At 42.0% G+C, this 20,028-nt stretch overlaps 1 protein-coding gene and 1 non-coding gene across 4 annotated transcripts; both read left to right on the forward strand.

Annotated features, from left to right (window-relative positions):
- The first annotated feature begins 8,469 nt into the window (after positions 1–8,469).
- SLC25A3 (solute carrier family 25 member 3) lies at positions 8,470–19,667 on the forward strand. Of its 3 annotated transcripts, none has more exons than XM_067469137.1 (8): positions 8,470–8,577; positions 8,713–8,889; positions 13,323–13,450; positions 15,519–15,698; positions 15,797–15,978; positions 17,793–17,965; positions 19,183–19,293; positions 19,373–19,667. In XM_067469137.1, the coding sequence occupies exons 2-8, from the start codon at positions 8,736–8,738 to the stop codon at positions 19,531–19,533; spliced, it is 1,089 nt and encodes a 362-aa protein (XP_067325238.1). In that variant the 5' UTR covers positions 8,470–8,577; positions 8,713–8,735; the 3' UTR covers positions 19,534–19,667. The 3 variants fall into 3 exon arrangements, with proteins under 3 accessions (XP_067325238.1, XP_060633251.1, XP_060633250.1); XM_060777268.2 differs by having other exon boundaries at positions 13,326–13,450; XM_060777267.2 differs by lacking the exon at positions 13,323–13,450 and adding an exon at positions 13,595–13,719 and having other exon boundaries at positions 8,471–8,577.
- On the forward strand, positions 16,144–16,380 carry LOC132777406 (small nucleolar RNA SNORA53). Its single transcript, XR_009631688.2, has one exon. It is a non-coding gene; the product is annotated as a small nucleolar RNA SNORA53 (small nucleolar RNA).
- Positions 19,668–20,028: the final 361 nt, after the last annotated feature.

Genomic DNA, 20,028 nt, shown 5'->3' on the forward strand with positions numbered 1-20,028 from the left:
TCAGAGAGTATCTGCAAGGCAGCTATTATTCATTGGAACATTGTGCTAGTTTCCTTAAGATTTGACCGTACCAAATTTCAAGTCAGGTAAGTTTATGCCACTAGAAGAAAAAGAAAAAAAAAGGAATGGCCTAAAGCCACACGGCAATGCCTAGTTCCAAACTGAAACACCAACTGATTTACCGCTTTAAGGAAGCTATGGAGATATTTGAGAAGTATTTAATGAAGTGGACTCTAGTCCCAGAAAGTGTAAGACAAAGTTTTATCATAAGTTTCAGCAGCAGGCATGGACAAACATTGGCTCTCCCAGTGTTTTGGACTTCAGCTCCCACAATTCCTAACTACCGGCTGTTGGGAATTATTGGAGTTGAAGTCCAAAACACCTAGAGGGACAAACTTTGCCCGTGCCTGTGCCACAGTATGCCTTTATAATTTTTTAATTGAAATCGTACCACGGCTATGTCTTTCAATATTACAGAACGGGGCATACTGATGAGAAACTTCAACATTGACAGGGTGTTCCAATTGTCCAAAATTCTATATGATGGGGACTTTATAAATGTAGTAGCCTATGCATCAAATCTATGAAGATATGTACATCTGGCCTCTTGAAAAAAAATAGGCTATTTCTCAATAAGATCAATGGGTCTGGCCAATGGAAAATTGTTGCGTGCCTTCAAGTCAAACTTCCGACTTGGAGAAAACCTCAGGCATCCTGGATCAGTATAAAGAAAAATGGTTAAGTGCTGCTAAAATTCCCAGTGAATGGGAGAGTGCTCTTCTATTACTGATAAGATTGCAGGGAGGAGACTAGGGGAAAGACAGGAGGGCCCACAATTTCCTTTTGGGCATAGGTGCAGACACATGCAGTAACAGGTATGTTTCAGCTAGTAATAAATAGCCCTCTGCTGCTGTTGTGATACTGAAACAGTGCCTACGTGCAGAGAGCTAGCAAGTAATATCTGATGTGGGCTCAGGGTCTTTCCAGCACACACTTGACTCCAGCCATTTAGGCCTGATTTTTATTATGCAAGCACTGCCTCTCCTGGAATTTTACAGCAAGGCCAGATAACTTCTATTTCTAAGCCTATCACAGCCATGTTTTGTCTTTTCTGTTTGCTTTCTTTATAAAGCTACAAGGAAAAAAAATCTCTTCAGCACAGAAAACATCTGAAGGTGACATTTTCTCTCATCTTCAATCTCATCTGCTAACTGTAGAGCAAGTTGTTAGGCCTTGTAGTACATGATAAATAAGGGAAAGTACATAATCACTATTCTAATTGACCATTCGTCTCCTCATAAATAGTTTTATTACTATTTATTATTACCAGTATTTATAAAACTCTAAAATTATAACAGCAAAACAACACCCAAACACAAGGAAACTCCAGAGAGGAAACAATCAGGGACAGCTAATCATCTCCAGGCACTGGAATTTTACAGCAAGCCAGATAACGTCTATTTGTAAGCCTATCACAGCTATGTTTTGTCTTTTCAAAAGATTCCAGGCACTAACAAGCCACACCAAAAAACTGCCAGGCCATCAAATGCTAATCAAGGTGGCCAGTTGAAACATTCACACCTAGCTCCAGCAGACAAGAGTTCTTTGTCCCACCCTGGGCCTTCCACAGATATATAAACCCAATTTTCCTAGTTCCAACAGACCTCACAACCTCTGAGGATGCTTGCCATAGATGCAGGCGAAACGTTAGGAGAGGATGGCTCTAGAACATGGCCATGTAGCCCGAAAAAAACCTACAACAACCCAACTCCAAAACTCAAGATCAACTCCCACCAAACCATCCCAATATTTTCTGTTGGTCATGGGAGTTCTGTGAGCCAAGTTTGGTTCAATTCCATTATCGGTGGAGTTCAAAATGCTCTTTGATTGTAAGTGAACTATAATTCCTAGTAACTACAACTCCCAAATGACAAAATCAACCCCCCTCACCCCACCAGTATTCAAATTTGGCCGTATTGGGTATTTGTGCCAAATTTGGTTCAGTGAATGAAAACACATCCTGCATATCAGATATTTACATTATGGTTCATAACAGTAGCTAAATTACAGTTATGATGTTTTATGGTTGGGCATCACCACAACATGAGGAACCGTATTAAGAGGTTGTGGCATTAGAAAGGTTGAGAACCATGGGACTAGTGGTTTTTCAGGTGGTCTCTATATTCATAGATATTCATATTTGCCAAACGGAGGTGTCATCATTTTTACCTTTGCAATAAGGTTATGGTGCACCGGAATTTCCAATATGTATAGACAAGGAAGACTCCAGCAATATAAAGAGAAAGAGTTGCCAGATGTGCAAGCTGGGTTTAGAAAAGGCAGAGGAATGAGAGACCAAATTGCCAATATCTGCTGATAATGGAGTTTCAGAAAAACATCTATTTCTGTTTTATTGACTATTCTAAAGCCTTTGACTGTCTGGATCATAATAAATTATGGCAAGCTCTTGGTGGTATGGGCATACCAAATTACCTTGTCTCTCTCCTGAGAAATCTGTATAAGGACCGAGTAGCAACAGTAAGAACTGACCATGGAACAACAGACTGGTTCAAGATTGGGAAAGGCATACGGCAGGATTGCATACTCTCACCCAACCTATTCAACTTGTATGTAGAACACATCATGCGACATGCAGGGCTTGATGAATGCAAGGCTGGAGTTAAAATTGCTGGAAGAAACATTAACAACCTTAGATATGCAGATGATACCACTTTGATGGCCGAAAGGGAGAAGGAGCCGAGGAGCCTTCTAATCAAGGTGAAAGAAGAAAGTGCAAAAGCTGGGTTGCAGCTAAACATTAAAAAAACAAGATTATGGCAACAAGAATGATTGACAACTGGCAAATAGAGGGAGAAAACACGGAGGCAGTGATAGACTTTGTATTTCTAGGTGCAAAGATTACTGCAGACGCAGACTGCAGCCAGGAAATCAGAAGATGTTTACTTCTTGGGAGGAGAGCAATGACCAATCTTGATAAAATAGTGAAGAATCATAGAATTATAGAATCCTAGAGTTGGAAGAGACCTCAATGGCCATTCCAACCCCCTGCAAAGAAGCAGGAATATTGCATTCAAAGCGCCCCCGACAGATGGCCATCCAGCCTCTGTTTAAAAGCTTCCAAAGAAGGAGCCTCTACCACACTCCAGAGCAGAGAATTCCACTGCTGAACAGCTCTCCCAGTCAGGAAGTTCTTCCTCGTGTTCAGATGGAATCTCCTTTCTTGTAGTTTGAAGCCATTGTTCCTCGTCCTAGTCTCCAGGGAAGCAGAAAACAAGCTTGCTCCCTCCTCCCTGTGACTTCCTCTCACATATTTATACATGGCTATCATATCTCCTCTCAGCCTTCTCTTCTTCAGGCTAAACATGCCCAGCTCCTTAAGCCGCTCCTCATAGGGCTTGTTCTCCAGACCCTTGATCATTTTAGTCGCCCTCCTCTGGACACATTCCAGCTTGTCAATATCTCTCTTCAATTGTGGTGCCCAGAATTGGACACAATATTCCAGGTGTGGTCTAACCAAGGCAGAATAGAGGGGTAGCATTACTTCCCTGGATCTAGACACTATGCTTCTATTGATGCAGGCCAAAATCCCATTGGCTTTTTTTGCCCCCACATCACATTGTTGGCTCATGTTTAACTTGTTGTCCACGAGGACTCCAAGATATTTTTTCACACATACTGCTCTCGAGCCAGTAGAGACATCACATTGGCAACGAATACCCCCATAGTTAAAGCAGCAGAGTTCTTGCGACCCTGGAGAAGGTAGGAAGTGGTAGACTCCATGGCAGTGCCCCCGGACTTTAGGTCCTGCTCTTAAATGCCAGGTCCGTTAATGGTAAGACCGTCGCCATTCAGGACTTGATCCTGAATGAGAGGGCGGACCTAGCTTGCATTACTGAGACTTATTTGGACGAGCTTGGGGGGGGGGGAGGGGGGGTAAATCTCTCCCAGTTGTGCCCTCCTGGTTTTGGGGTGCATAATCAGGTCAGGTCCGGGGACGGGGAGGTGGGGTTGCGGTGGTCTTTCGGCAATCCATCGCTGTGATCAGTTGTGCCGTTCCGCAATCTCCCAGGTTTGAGTGTGTTCACCTGAGGGTGGGAAACCGTGATACCTTGGGGATTCTGCTGGTGTACCGTTCTCCACGTGACTCAGCAGTTTCCCTCCCTGAGCTAGCTGATGTGGTCTCCAATTCGGCCTTTGTTTCCCAGCGCTTGATTGTGCTGGGAGACTCCAACATCCATGCTGAGACCTCCTTAACAGGGGCAGCTCAGGACTTCATGGTTGCTATGACAACCATGGGGCTATCACAAGTTATATCTGGGCCCACCCATCAGGCTGAACATACTCTCGACTTGGTTTTTGTGGCGGACGGCGGATTGGTCAAAGTGGAAGAGCAAAACATCTTTCCACTGTCATGGTCTGATCATCATCTGATCAGTGTTAGACTTATCGTGACCACAAACCTTCGCAGGGGTGGAGGATCAACTAAGATGATCCGCCCCAGGAGACTGATGGATCCAGAAGGATTCCTGAGTAATCTTGGGGCTCTTCCTGCCGTGGAGCCTGGCGGTCATGTTGATACTCTGGTTGAATGCTATAATAGTGAAATGGCCAGGGTGATAGACTTGATCACTCCCGAACGCCCCCTCTCATTGCGTAGAGGCATACTGTCTCCTTGGTTCACTGGGGAACTGGCAGTGTTGAAACGCACGAGAAGGAGGCTAGAGTGCAAATGGAGGAAATCTCAGGATGTATCTGACCAAGCACGGGCTGTGGCCTCACTTAGGGCCTATTCCGCGGCTATACGGGTAGCCAGGGAGTCCTTCACGACTGCCCGTATAGCGTCTGCATCTAATAGATTTTCGGAGTTGTTTCGGGTTGTGGGGGAACTTCTTCACCCTCCTGAGGTGGAGGAGACCTTCGACAACCCAAGAACTTGGTGCTGCGAATTTCCGCAGCACTTTGCAGACAAAGTTGCTCAGATACGTCTTGAGCTGGACTCCAGTTTGATCGCAGTTCCAAGAGAGGTGACCGAGGCATCTGCTTGTCCAGTTTTGTGGGATTCCTTCTGGCTTGTTGGTTCTGAGGACGTGGAGGTGGCCCTTGGGGCAATGAGAGCTACTACATCGGCTCTGGATCCTTGCCCGTCTTGGCTAATTAAATTGGCCAAGGATGGTCTAATTGATTGGTTTATGTTAATCATCAATACATCGTTGGAGCAAGGAATTTTTCCATCAAGCTTAAAACAGGCTGTGGTTAGACCACTCCTGAAAAAGACTTCCCTTGATTCCACGGTTCTGAATAACTATAGACCAATCTCAAGCCTCCCTTTTTTGGGCAAGGTGCTGGAGCGGGTGGTCGCTGCTCAGCTCCAGGGCTTCCTTGATTACATCAATTACCTGGATCAGTCACAGTCTGGTTTCAGACCTGGCCATGGCACCGAGACGGCTTTGGTCGCCTTGGTGGATGATCTCCGCAGGGAGCTGGACAGGGGGAGTGTGACCCTGTTGGTTCTCTTGGACATCTCAGCGGCTTTCGATACCATTGATCATGGTATCCTTCTGGGACGCCTCTCCAGGATGGGCCTTGGAGGTATGGCTCTGTCGTGGCTCCAGTCCTTCCTGGAGGGTCAATCCCAGATGGTGAAGCGGGACCCCTGGGCTCTGACCTGTGGGGTCCCGCAAGGTTCCATTCTGTCACCCATGCTTTTTAACATCTACATGAAACCGCTGGGCGAGGTCATCTGGAGTTTTGGAGTTGGGTGCCATCTCTATGCAGATGACACACAACTCTATTACTCCTTTCAACCTAACTCCAAGGAAGCCCCTTGAGTGCTAGATGAGTGCCTGGCCACTGTGACTATCTGGATGAGGACAAACAAGCTGAAGATTAATTCCGACAAGACAGAGGTCCTTCTGGTCGATCGTAAACCAGATCGACCAGAAGGGCATTGGGTGGCAGCCTGTGCTGGATGGGGTTGCACTCCCCCTGAAGTCACAGGTTAGCAGTTTGGGGGTCCTCCTGGATTTTTCACTGACGTTTGAGGCTCAGGCGTTGGTGGTGGCCAGGAGGGCCTTTGCACAATTAAGACTCGTGCGCCAACTGCGACCATACCTTGGGAAGGCGGATCTGGCCAAAGTGGTCCACGCCTTAGTCACCTCTAGACTGGATTACTGCAATGCACTCTACGTGGGGCTGCCCTTGAAAATGGCCTGAAAATTTCAGATGATCCAACGAGCGGCAGCCAGGATGTAAACTGGGGCTCCTTAAAGGGAGCGGTCAACTCTTCTGTTCAAGGAGCTCCACTGGCTGCCATTCATCTACCGGACCCAATTCAAGGTGTAGGTTCTTACCTTCAAAGCCCTGAACAGTTTGGGACCCGCCGACCTTCGTGACCGCATGAACCCACATGATCCCTTCGGTAATCCGGAGAGGCCCTGCTTTCGATCCCACCAGCATCGCAGTGGGATTGGTGGGGACGAGAGGGCATTTTCGGTGGTGGCCCCTCGACTCTGGAACGCACTCCCTAAAGACATCAGACTGGCAGTCTTCAAGAGGAGCTTGAAGACGTGGCTGTTCTAGTGTGCCTTCCCGGAATAATGATCTCAAAGCACTTTGTCCTCCAAAGCACTTTACATTTCTTTAGGTTTGCTAGTACGCCCTTCACAAACACCCTATCCCCTTTTGTCCAGGTCTCAACATTATTTCCAATTTTAACTTTACATTTGGCCTTCCCACTGTTTTTAATTGTGTGTTGTCTTAATGATAATGTTGTATATTTTATTGCTTATGTTTTTTTTAATTGCTTGTATTGTTGTTTATTATCTGTATTGTTGTATTTGGGCTCGGCCTCATGTAAGCAGCACCAAGTCCCTTGGGGAGATGGTAGCGGTGTACAAATAAATAAATAAAAATGGTATTCCCATAGTTGCCTATGGATGTGAGAGCTAGACCATAGGGAAGGCTGAGCGAAGGAAGATAGATGCTTTTGAACTGTGGTGTTGGAGGAAAGTTCTGAGAGTGCATTGGACAGTGAGAAGCTCCAACCAGTCCATACTTCAGGAAATAAAGCCCGACTGCTCATTGGATGGAAGGATATTAGAGGCAAAGATGAAGTATTTTGGTCACATAATGAGAAGAAAGGATAGCTTAGAGAAGACAGTGATGCTGGGGGAAATGGAAAGGAAAAAGAAGAGGGGCCAATCAAGGGCAAGATGGATGCATGGTATCCTTGAAGTGACTGGCTTGACTCTGAAGGAGCCGGGGGTGGTGATGGCTGACAGGGAGCTCTGGCGTGGCTGGTCCATGAGGTCACGAAGAGTCTGAAGCGACTGAAGGAATGAACAACATGGGTCTCAGTGGATGATGAGCTTCAGTATATTATTCTGAACATTTCAGGCAGGAAGGCAGGACCTGGGCATTGACTGCCAGATAGCTTTGGGTTGTTGTAGGTTTTTTCGGGCTATATGGCCATGTTCTAGAGGCATTTTCTCCTGACGTTTTGCCTGCATCTATGGCAAGCATCCTCAGAGGTTGTGAGGTCTATTGGAACTAGGTCTATTGGAGCCGCTTTGAGAGAAAAGTGGGAAATGGTAAGAATAACAAGAACAACAATAATTCTGTGCAGAAAGACAAGCAAGTTTTTCTGTATGATGCAAAATAATGGGGGAAAATCCATACTGTACTATCGGATAACATTTCATGTTTCGCCTGCATGTATGGCAAGCATTCTCAGAGGTAGTGAGGTCTATTGGAACTAGGAAAATTGGTTCATATATCCGTGGAATGACCAGAGTGGGGCAAAGAACTCTTGTCTGTTGGAGCTACGTATGAATGTTTGAACTGACCACGCTGATTAGCATTTGATGGCCTGGCAGTGCCTGGGGCAATCTTTTGTTGAGAGGTGATTAGATGTGCCTGATTGTTTCCTCTCTGTTGTTTTGCTGTTGTAATTTTAGAGGTTTTTTTTTAATGCTGGTAGCCAGATTTTGTTCATTTTCATGGTTTTCTCCTTTCTGTTGAAAATTGTCCACATGCTTGTGGATTTCAATGGCTTCTCTTGTGGTTGTGAGAGTGGTCCAGCATTCCTGTGTTCTCAAATAATATCTAGGTTGGTTCACCAGGTGCTCTGCTATGGCTGACCTCTCTGGTGGAAGTAGTCTGCAGTGCCTGTCATGTTCCTTGGTAGCTTTGTCTCGATGTTATCTATCCTCAGCGTCACTTGGGAGTTTAATCCGGCCGGTGCCAGACTCAAGCGGACCAGTTGTCCTTCCTTCCCAAGGTCTAAGCTAAAAGAGGCCAGGCCTCTCCTGCAGCCTGCGCTCACGTAACGGGAGGGGAGAGGAGCAAACAGTTTGAGAAGGGCGCAGGGGCGGCTGGGAAGAACGTCAGAGCCGTGACGCAAGCGCGTACACCTCGCCGCCCAATCCCAGCGCGCGTTTCGTGACGGTGGCGCCGCCTCTTGCGTCAGCGAAGGACAAAGTCATTGAGGAAGGGTGATTTTCGGCCTTTAGAGCGGAGGTGCCGGTGGAGGAGCGGAGCCTTCCGCCATCTTAGGAGGCGAGTCCGTGGGAGGCGTTTGAGCCGCGGGTTTTCTGCCTCACAGCGCGCCGGGTTTATGGGAAGGGACGGGGAACGCTGTGCCTGTGCGTTGCTTTCCTCTTAATAACGGTTTCTCTTGCTTCTCCCCCTCAGAACTTCCCCCCGCCGCTGCAGCCATGTTCTCGTCCATTGCGCCGCTAGTGCGGCTGAACCCATTCCACGCTCCTCATCTGCAGCTGCAGCAGGAAGGCCTCGGGCTGAGGAAGCGCCCGGCGGAGCCTGAGGAGGCCTCGTGTACCCGGCGGAGCCTGGCAGCCGCATCCGCAGAGGGTGAGCAGGACAAGGAACCATTGCCGCCCCTTCACTTGCAAATATCCGCGCCCGGGGGAGGGCGTGAGGGAGCCTGTTGGAGGTCGGCCCCGCCCGGTTCTTCTTGGAGGTCGGGAAAGGTCATCCTTGGGCCCTCGGCCTACGCGGCCCATTGCGCCACACCTAACGTCGGCCTTTCCTTTCCCTTCGGCCCTCAGGGGGCGGCTTCCTCTGCAGCCTTGCTGCAGGCATTCCTTAGGCGGGCCTTTTAACTTTAACCCCTAGGCCTGGAAGGTCGCCTGGCACATCCTAGTGGGAGGTCGCCTCGCTGTAGCCCCATTCAAGGGAAGGATCTTGGGCCTCAGGAAATTACTAAATTGCCTCCAAATCAATTCCTTGGCCTCCTGTGCCCTCCTTTATGGCCAAGACTTAATTTTGTGGGGGAAAAGTTTCCACACTTGAAGTGCATCTAGAATTAATGCAATTCCACACTGGGCGCTGTAGCTTCACAAGGTTTTAGTAAAATTTAAGGCAGGGGTCCTCAAACTTTTTAAACAGAGGGCCAGGTCACAGTCCCTCAAACTGTTGGAGGACCAGATTATAATTGGAAAAAAACATGAATGAATTCCTATGCACACTGCACAAAACACTACAATACAGTAATTAAAATGAAGAACAATTTTAACAAATATAAACTTATTGGTATTTCAGTGGGAAGTGTGGGCCTGCTTTTGGCTGATGAGATAGGAGTGTTGCTCTTGATGTGCACTTAAGTCATTTCAGACTTAGGTTGACCCTGACCAAGGGCCTTGGAGGGCCATATCAGGGCCCCAGGCCTTAGTTTGAGGATACCTGATTTAAGGAGTGCTGGAGCCCCCGGTAGCACAGTGAGTTAAACTGATGAGCTGCTGAACCCGCGGTTTGAATCCTGATTTGCCTCCAAATTGATTCCTTGGCCTGCTGTGCCCTCCTTTATGGCCAAGACTTAATTTGGTGGGAAAAAGTTCTCCACGTTGTTAGTCCCAGCTTCTGCCAACCAAGCAGATTGAAAACATGCAAATGTGAGTAGGTCGATACTACGTTGGCGAAAAGGGTAATGGCGCTTCATACTGGCCACATGACCTTGGAGGCATTTATGGGCAATGCCAGCTCTTCAGCTTTATTTCTAAGCGTCTATGGCAGGAGTCCTCAAACTAAGGCCCGAGGGCCAGATACAGCCCTCCAAGGTCATTTACCCGGCCCTCGCTCAGGGTCAACCTAAGTCTGAAATGACTTGAAAGCACACAATAACAATCTTATCTCATCAGCCAAAAGCAGGCCCACACTTCCCATTGAAGTACTAATAAGTTTATATTTGTTAAAATTGTTCTTCATTTTAATTATTGTATTGTTTTAAAGTGTTTTTGTTATTGTATTGTTTTAAAGTGTTTTTAAGTGTTTTTGTTCATAGGAATTTGTTCATTTTTTTTATCAAATTATAATCCGGCCCTCCAACAATTTGAAAGACTGTGACCTGGCCCTCTGTTTAAAAAGTTTGAGGACCCCTCTTCTATGGGCACCACACCACAGAGTCAGACATGACTAGACTTCATGTCAAGGGGAAACCTTTACCTTTAAAGAGTGCTGGTGCAAACTACAGGATTTTCCTGACAACATTTGTTCAGAGGGGGCCTGCCAAGAATAGCTTCCTTAGAGGCTGAGATAGTATGACTCTGCCCGCACCCCCTTTGTGGGTTTCCATGGCTGAGTAGGGGTTTGAACCCAGTTTCCTGTGGCACCAGGTACATCTGCATTATAAAATTAATGCAGCTTGACACCAGCTTAACTGCCATGGCTCCCTACTATGCAATCATGGGAGCTGTCCCTCTTAACCCAAAAGTGCTGGTGCTTCACCAAAGTAATGATTCTGGAACAGTGAGCCATGGTGGTTAAAGTAGTGTCAAACTGCATTACTTCTACAGTGCAGATGCAACCTTGATGTCAAATATGCAGAAGGTCAGATTGGGGGAGGGGAAGAGGAGAAGTATTACTATAATTCCTGTACTCATGTTTGTGCTGAAGCTTTGAACTAAATCCTGCCAGTTGCATTGGGAAAGTATTGAGACAAATCAAGGATAAGTCTTTTTTATTTTTGTTTATTTATATACTATTTATTTATATTTATGGAAGCACATTTTTTACCATTTTTGATTATTTTAAAACTTTCATTATAATATAAACCAGTGTTCCTTGATTCTTGCAGCCAGCAGCATTAGTCTCTGACACCAGAACTGAATTGTGTGAAGATAAAGAGATAAGCTGTAGATCTTGAAATGCCTACTAGAACCTGCTTTGCCAGTTATGTGAAACATTCACATCAGTTGATATTGGAGGACATGCACACAAATGTGTATGTGTTTTAAACATATCAACAAAGACCACAGCATAACCTCTCAAAATCAGTAATTTGTTAATAGAGGTTATTACTGCTGTTTTTGTGTAGCCATTTTGCTCATTTATACATTCAGTTTCTGATAAGACTGCCATAGACAATAATATTTGCATATTACAGACTCTGCTTCTGTTGCCTCATGTATTACCTATAGGCTGCAAGACTTCATGCCACTAGAAACAATATCCTTACATTGTGCATTAGATCTGAGTTGTATCTAGCTGCATCTTGCCAGTGGAATAGCATCAGGTAGTGGAAAGTTTACAGTACTTATCTCCCCTCTGCATCTTGAATGTGCTGAAGGAAACCCTTGGAGCAAATTTTATAGGGTAGTGAAGGGGAAGAGAGAAGGATATGTTTTGTAGTGTGGTAAGAAGTGTCCCAACTAAGGGTGTTTTTTATATATATAATAATAATTTTAAATACAGACTGTCCCTACGTTACGAACAAGATGGGTTCTGTAGGTTTGCTTGTAAGTTTAATTTGTATGCAAATCGGAACAAGTACATTTTAAAGTGCAACTTGAGCCATAGGCAGTCTTTGGATAGCATAGGGAAGGGTTAACACCCCTGTGGTGTTTGTTTTGCTGTCTGTGCCCCTGTTCAGAAGATTTCACCTCACTTTCTGTCTCTGTCATAACTGAATTCTGAAAAATTCGGCTTATTGTGGAAACAAGGATTGGTGATAAAGCTTCAGTTGAGACCCCATGATAATTCTTTCAGGAGTGAATTTCCCTTCAGAGGGCTAGATGTCCCTCACTTCCTTTGTCTCACCTCTGTTCATAACTATGAGTTTTTTGTACAGCGGATGTTTGTAACTTGGGTACCTCCTGTAGTTTCTCATTCTGAAAGTTAGATTGGGTGGTTTGGGTCCCTTGTTTGCTGTTTCCCCCTCATCCCATGGTAGAAATCAGACAGTACATGGAACTGGGAGTGAAGGGACAGTGACCCTGCCTGCTCTGCAGTTGTCTACTACTGCTTGAAATCCTGTTGCTAATCCCAACTAGATTAGGTCCAATGGATGGATGTCTAAATATTAAATCAATATTTACCAATTTATTCACTAGGTATACTGTAGTTGAGACTAAAAAAATTAGGCAATTCTTAGCAACAACTCACGTTTAATTAGAAGAGTTGCTAAATTGTTCTCATTGGATCAGTTGCAGTTTTAAATTTCAGAGATATAACTATAAAGGTGGTGAATTGGTCAGTTGGAAGATCTTGGGAATTTCTTGGTGTTTATCAGGGTGTCTAGAGCAGCCTCTCTCAGTGTGAGGCTGTCCAAATGCATTGGATTACAACTTCTATAATTGCATCGATTGTATGGATTATGGGATATACTCAAGATGTCTGGGGAGTTCCTATTTGGGGGATTCTTAGAACAAAAACATGCTCTGAGTTATTCAAAATAAGTTATGTTTTCCAATTTAACAAATATTAAAGATAGGTTTTGATTTTTGTGACCTTACTTTGATGTACTTGGATATTTTGTTTTATATTTCTAAGTTCTTTCTCGTTCTTCTGTGGAGCATTTATTGGGGCAAATAGAGCTTCAAGTAAATACTGGCTATCAGAATCTTTTTGCTAATTCCGTCATCCTGTAAAATTATGGTTGTGCTTTTAATAATTTTTGTCTATTCTACAACCTTTTATGTAACCATGTAGAAACACAGTGTAGCTTGCTCAGTAGCATTGATTTTATATATTATGGAGACGTCAGATAGAAGATAATATCCCTGACTTTCCTAGACAGTCTCAGTTTATCTTAAAGTATCATAAAAAGGATGGTGTAAAAATTATATTCTTATTTCAATTTACTTATGATAGAGAACTGAGATCATTTTAAACTGTTAGTAAACAGTTTAAAAGATGACATTCTAGTGAATTTAGAACTATTTCATAAATTAAAATTATTTTAAAATATTGAGGTATAAACTTTGCTTTAGGATTTCTTTACAGAAGATTATTCAAAATTGTAATCCCTTATCTGTATTTTGCCAACTTTTATCTACTTTTCTTTTAAGCAGAAGAATATAGTTGTGCATATGGTTCTGGGAGATTCTTCATCCTTTGTGGCTTTGGTGGAATTATTAGCTGTGGTACTACACACACGGCATTGGTTCCCTTAGATCTCGTTAAATGCCGAATTCAGGTTTGATTGCATGTCAGATGTTATAGCATGATAAAGTGTGAGTGTTTCCTAACCAAAATAAGGTAACATTTGGATGTAACCTAAATATTTTTGTAGTTGCATGTGGTTTACTTAACAGCATGGTGTGCCTTTTCTTTGCTGCAGAAGAATACAGTTGTGAATATGGATCGCTCAAGTTTTATGCTCTCTGTGGCTTTGGAGGAATCCTAAGTTGTGGTCTGACACACACAGCAGTCGTACCTTTGGATTTAGTGAAGTGCCGCATTCAGGTTTGTATGTTGCCAATCACTGGAAACTTCTTTTCTAAGTCTTGGAAGGAAACCTTAAATCCTAGTAACACAGTTAATCCATGTTCAGTGATAATACAATATAAGAATGCAATACACCCTGAACAATTAGACTGTTGTAGTACAAAGGCTAAATAGCAGTTTCTTGTGTGTTGTTTTTTTTGTGTGGAATTCAAGTGTTAGAACTCTACACCGAAAACAACGCAAGAACATAACAAAGCATTTAATATGGATTAATAACACACACTCCTGACATGTGAAATATTTGTACTATGGAAAATACTGTTAGGATAAAAGGAAGTTTTAACACATTTTGAAGTGTAATTACTCAAGACTGTTGCAGTTAGTTGAAAAAAATCTTCCTTTACATTTTTATTTAGAGGTAAATTATGTTTCATGATATTTATATCACTGCATTTGGTGGTAATCTCAACCAATTGTCCATAGGATTGTCCATAGAATTATGTTTATGATATTTATATAACCTGCCACTTAATATTAAGAACCCTTGAGGTGTAAAAAAAAAACACTTCTACAATAATCATACATATTATTGTATTTCACTAAAGTTAAGTACTTCAATATCATAATCCTATATTTTAAATGATATTATGGAAGTTTTATTATGTAAAACATAGATTGAACAGATTAGTATTTACAATTATAGATAAAACCAACTGCTTGAAATATTACAAGACAGTTGATGAAGGTATTTTTTTTCTGAAGCAGCTAAAGGTGTTGAGGAAAGGGTCTTGACGTGTTGTTTGATCCCGTATATATTGCAGAAAATATAATCCTGTCCGTACCGAAATCAGAGAATCCAGAAAGTAAAACGGAGCAAGTCAGTAAAGTGCGACGTGAGGTAGGAAGGTAGGATGAGAGAGTACTGATGTTTTTATGAAGTTTTATGTTAAAAGCAATAATAGCATATTCCTAATTTCTTCTACAAAGTATTTAGGATTACTAAACTTTTTTCATACCCAGACTACATAGTTAGGGAAACCAAACACAGTTAAAACATTTTTATAGCATGGAATAAATTAACGTTTCTGAGGACTGGTGAGTAACAGTTTTTTTTTATCATCATGCTCTTTGTTTGGTAGAGTTACAATATGAGTGCTTACTTTCTGGCACCTCTACTTTCAATTTTCTTTTTATTACAGGCCCTATCTTCCATTACTTTTACTGTCTCTTCCCCTTTTCTTTACTAGTATTTAGTAACAATATTACCACTTAAGTCTAGAAAGAGGCACATCAAAAAAGTATGTAGTGGACAGTTAAAAACTGCTGTCTGTTGTCAAAATAGCTCTTCCAAGTCTTACATTTGGGTAAGCAAATGTAGTTTAAGTATCCATTTTATTAACTTTGGACTACTGTGTCTGTTAGCATACTAGTTGACTTGTATTTCAGTGTCCAATTACATCTAGTTTTGATAATTTTCATATATATTTGATTTCAAAACTTGAGAATCTTATAGTTGCATCTCTGTTAATACTTGTACTTGTCATAACTTTCTTGAATTCTGCAAGATCTACTTGAAACCAACTAACTTCACTTTGCCAGAGCTACTTGACTTGTCTCTTTGTCGATATGCATTACTACTTGTGTTTTCCTTCACCATGATCTTATCTAGTTAGTAATGCTTTAAAGATTTTATTTAAAAAGGCTGTTGGTACATACATGTACTGAACATTGTATGTTTGAACTGAACTACTGTAGTGGTGATTGTGATTGCAAGAATGCTTTAAAATGTGCTAACAGATGTTCCGAAATTTGTTTAGGTGGATCCACAAAAATATAAGAGCATATTCAATGGATTTTCAGTTACTGTCAAAGAAGATGGTGTTCGTGGCTTAGCTAAGGGATGGGCCCCAACCTTTATTGGGTATTCCATGCAAGGACTCTGCAAATTTGGTTTCTATGAAGTGTTCAAAATCCTATATGGAAACCTATTGGGAGAGGTAGGCCTTTTTACTCCTTTTTTCATTAACATTCCTCTTTTGAGAGTTTTCCATTGAAAAATCACAAACATTTAATGATCTTTCCCAACTTATTTCAGGAAAATACATACTTGTGGCGTACATCACTGTACTTGGCTGCATCTGCAAGTGCAGAGTTCTTTGCTGATATTGCTTTGGCTCCAATGGAAGCTGCTAAGGTTCGCATTCAAACGCAGCCTGGGTATGCTAATACATTGCGGCAAGCAGCTCCAAAAATGTTTGCAGAAGAAGGTATTTGGGCGTAAGTATCAACAGCAGATAAAACCTTTTGGCATAAGTGTTTTTAATGGAGATTTTATGTAAATTCATATTTGATAATTGACATTCAGTTTCTAGATACAATTGCAGTTCTAAATAAGATCATAAATGAAGTATTAAGCATACAGTTCAGTATTTGATGTTGGCCAACATGCTCCCTTAGATCCATCTTTGTTTGATGTCTCTTGTGCTGAGTTCTGCTTAAACTTGGTTTTAAGTAGTTCCAGATAAGAGGGATCAGCAACTTCACGGTTGTACAGTCAAAGATGCTTGAGTCATTGGCATGTGAGAACAATATACCTTCACTCTAGTCTCATGTTCTGATAGAAATGACTTTAATACATGTCATTCTCAACTATCAGGATTTAGCTGGAGTGTGGACATGTTTATTAGTTCTAAGATTAACTCTGAAAAGATGATTGCAACTTTTAGCCTTTAATTTTTAAAAAATAATATGTAACTTCATTCAGGATTATTGGATTTCTGAGTTGTCACTATTTGGAAGCATCATCATTTGAGTCAAGTAAATATTGATTTACGTGATAAAGACACAAATAAGATTATGGTGTATTTAAAAGCTACTTTTGCTGACAGTAGTTCTAGAGTGCCTATAAACTATGTTTGCTTAGCAGTTTGGGACTGTAAGGTAATGTCTATTTTGTAACAGACTGTGTAAGTCATACTTATTATTTTCTATATTAGAGCTTAAGGTTTTTAGACTCGCAACCCCTTTTTATCTGAAAACGCTTATGTGAAGGGGGAGGGAAAGAAAGGCAGAGAAGTGTGAGAGAGAAGGGAAAGCAGAGAGGCAAAAGAGAGAAAGAAGGGAAGTAGAAAGATGCATAGGAGAAAAAGGAAGACAACCCCAACATACAGTTATAGCACCCATTTGGGGCTCCAACCCATAGTTTAAGAAGCTATGGTCAATGCCAGGACTAAAAAGATGCTTGTTGAACCATTTCAGCCTCTTCCTGACCTTGCATGGACTCTGTGTCTACTATATCATGAAACTATAATCCGCTGGGTATTTTTTAGCAAAGCTCATCTCCCCCTCCCCCCGGGTGCATTTTCAAGCTCACAATAGCAGGATTTTGGTCAGGTGAAGTGGAGTTGCAGCTGTTCAGAAATGCTGGAAGTAATGATTTTAAGTTGGGCCCATCTGCATGCAAAAGATGTTCTCTACAACTGAAATTACAATACATATTGTTCCAGAATAACTTCAGTGAATAAGAACTGTAGTTACTTGATTCTAATGTACCATCAAATCTAATGTGCACCTTAACTTTCCAAACACTAAAACCAAAAATAGTGTTTGCTGGGGAATGTAATGTGCAGCAGCAAAAAGTGTAGTCTTTGTAATTTGGTCCAAAAGATGTGCATTACAGTTGCTACCTGTTTAGAATCCCTTCTGTAAAACCCAAAGTGTTAGAACACCAAAGCTTTCAGCAATGGAAAATAAATCTTTGGGGTGGATCAATGCTATAGAATGAATCTTCTTTAGCTGCCCTGGTTCAATACTGTGGGGGCTGTCAAAGAATGGTGGCAATGCCTCACCAATCTACAAATCCCAGGATTGCATAATATTGAGCAATGGCAATTAAATTAGAGATGATGCCCTTCAAATAGCTCCAGGTGCTCCTGAAGCAGCGTCCCCCTTTGCTTTGGCTGAGCACTAAAATTACCATATTACACAATGCTAACCCTAATTTTGGGAAGGTAATTTGGCCAAAAATCATGAGCATTAGATTCAAGTAAGAAGGTATATTTAAATTTCCTTTTTAATTTTTTCCTTTGAAGTTTCTACAAAGGTGTTGCACCATTATGGATGAGGCAGATTCCATATACAATGATGAAGTTTGCCTGCTTTGAACGAACTGTAGAAGCTCTGTACAAACATGTTGTCCCCAAACCAAGGAGTGAATGTTCCAAAGGAGAACAGCTGGTTGTAACATTCGTAGCAGGCTATATTGGTAAGAAAACATCTAATATGCACAGATGTCATAGCTATAGCCTTATATCTGTGATTTGAGTTTTCTGGAAAATGCAGGGCAGTGAAACTATTGCTTTCAATAATGTTACTTGATTTGGCGCATGTGATTTGAAATACTGTATTAAGACACATTCAAAGCTTTATTTAGTAATTATTTTAAATGCTTATAATAATGTAGACAGTAACATATTTTAAAGTATACCTGAGATGATCTACAGAGAGTTATGTCTGCTAGATCTTACGTTAGTAGTTAAATGTTATTTTGCTGAAATATAATCGTATTCTATATAGTATGCATGTATCTACATAACCATATAATGAGTGTGGTTATGTAGATACATGCATACACAGTACAGAACAATGATTTGCCATGCATCTCTGATAGAAGCTAATAGTTGTGATGTAGCATTCATATAAATGACAAGCTTAGTTAATTCCAGGAGCACTGGCCTCACCTATTCTCTCCACTGTGGAGCTGCTTCTGGCCTTTTTGAATGCCTAACTGGCCAGGAGTCATTGGCCCATGATATGCATTGAGACTCTTTCCCCTCTCCACACAATGACCCTCAATTTATCCACAGACCATATCAAAATCCATAACCCCCCCCCCCCAAATGTCCTCAATTTATACATGAGTATATAAAGTACCAAAAGTGAGAGTTTTTTTTATCATGTCAGAAGCGAATTGAGAATATACTGCAAGTCGCTTCTGGTGTGAGAGAATTGGCCATCTGCAAGGGGATGCCTGAGTGTGTTACCATCCTGTGGGAGGCTTCCCTCATGTCCCCGCATGGGAAGGTGAGGCTGACAGACAGGAGCTCACTCCATCTTGTGGATTTGAACCGCTGACCTTCAGGTCAGCAGTTTAGTGGGCACAAGGGTTTAACCATTGTGTCACTACGGCTCCTGAGATGGTCAAAACTGTCATCATCTGGAGGGTGACACTGATATAAAGATGTTTTTAAGAATTCTGTCCAAGCCCTAACATTTGCACCTGGCAGAGTAGTACTGCATCTGTGACAGATCCTCTGGATCTTGTAGTGTCAATTCCCAAATGTATCATATATTTAAAGAAATGTTATATGATGTTAAGAATGAGTAGTAGATAGTATGGTTCCCTGTAGCAGTTATGGGCTAGTTGGTTATTGGAATGTCTGTACATAGGTCTGAGTAAAATACTTAAAACTAATTTTTCAGCTGGTGTCTTCTGTGCCATTGTATCACATCCTGCGGATTCTGTGGTATCTGTGCTGAATAAAGAAAAGGGCAGTTCAGCTCTGGAAGTGCTGAAGAGGCTGGGAATTAAAGGTGAGGGTTCAAACAGATGTTTCCAACTTTGAAAATTCATGATTATTTCTAATTACTAATAGTGGTGTGTTTTCAACAGGTGTATGGAAGGGACTGTTTGCACGTATTATTATGATTGGCACCCTGACTGCACTGCAGTGGTTCATCTATGATTCCGTGAAGGTATATTTCAGGCTTCCTCGTCCACCTCCACCTGAGATGCCAGAATCTCTGAAGAAAAAACTTGGGCTTACAGAGTAAATTGATCATGGACTCAATGATAGCAAAACATCATGAAACTTTTTTCCACTTGGCAATGTAGAAGATTAAAATTTTATTGGCTCAGGCTGCAGTGTTGTCACCATTGGTCTAAATAAACAGTATGAGAATTATGAGTGTTTGGCTTGTTGTCTCATAATATTAAGTCTTTTAAAGAAAACAGTGTGATGGGAATCCCATCACTGAACAAAAAAATAAGGGAAATTGATCAAAGTGTAAATAGTTGGCTGTTATTTTGAATAATTATGTAAGTAGGCAAGTCATTTTACCTGTTGCTTTTATAGATCAATATAGCCATGCACATAATTTTAAGCTTCAGATTCTTGCCTGTAGCCTAGATAAAGCTAAGAATAAAGATGTATTACAAAAAGGTTTCACTTTTACTGATTGAAACAAAATTTACCTCTAGACAGACTAAATTCATTGGTATTTTAAAGTGAATACTTTTGTAGATTCTGTTCATTCAGTCTGTCTCCT

The sequence above is a fragment of the Anolis sagrei genome, chromosome 5, assembly GCF_037176765.1.
Source record: "Anolis sagrei isolate rAnoSag1 chromosome 5, rAnoSag1.mat, whole genome shotgun sequence".
Classification (NCBI taxonomy): Eukaryota; Metazoa; Chordata; class Lepidosauria; order Squamata; family Dactyloidae; genus Anolis; species Anolis sagrei.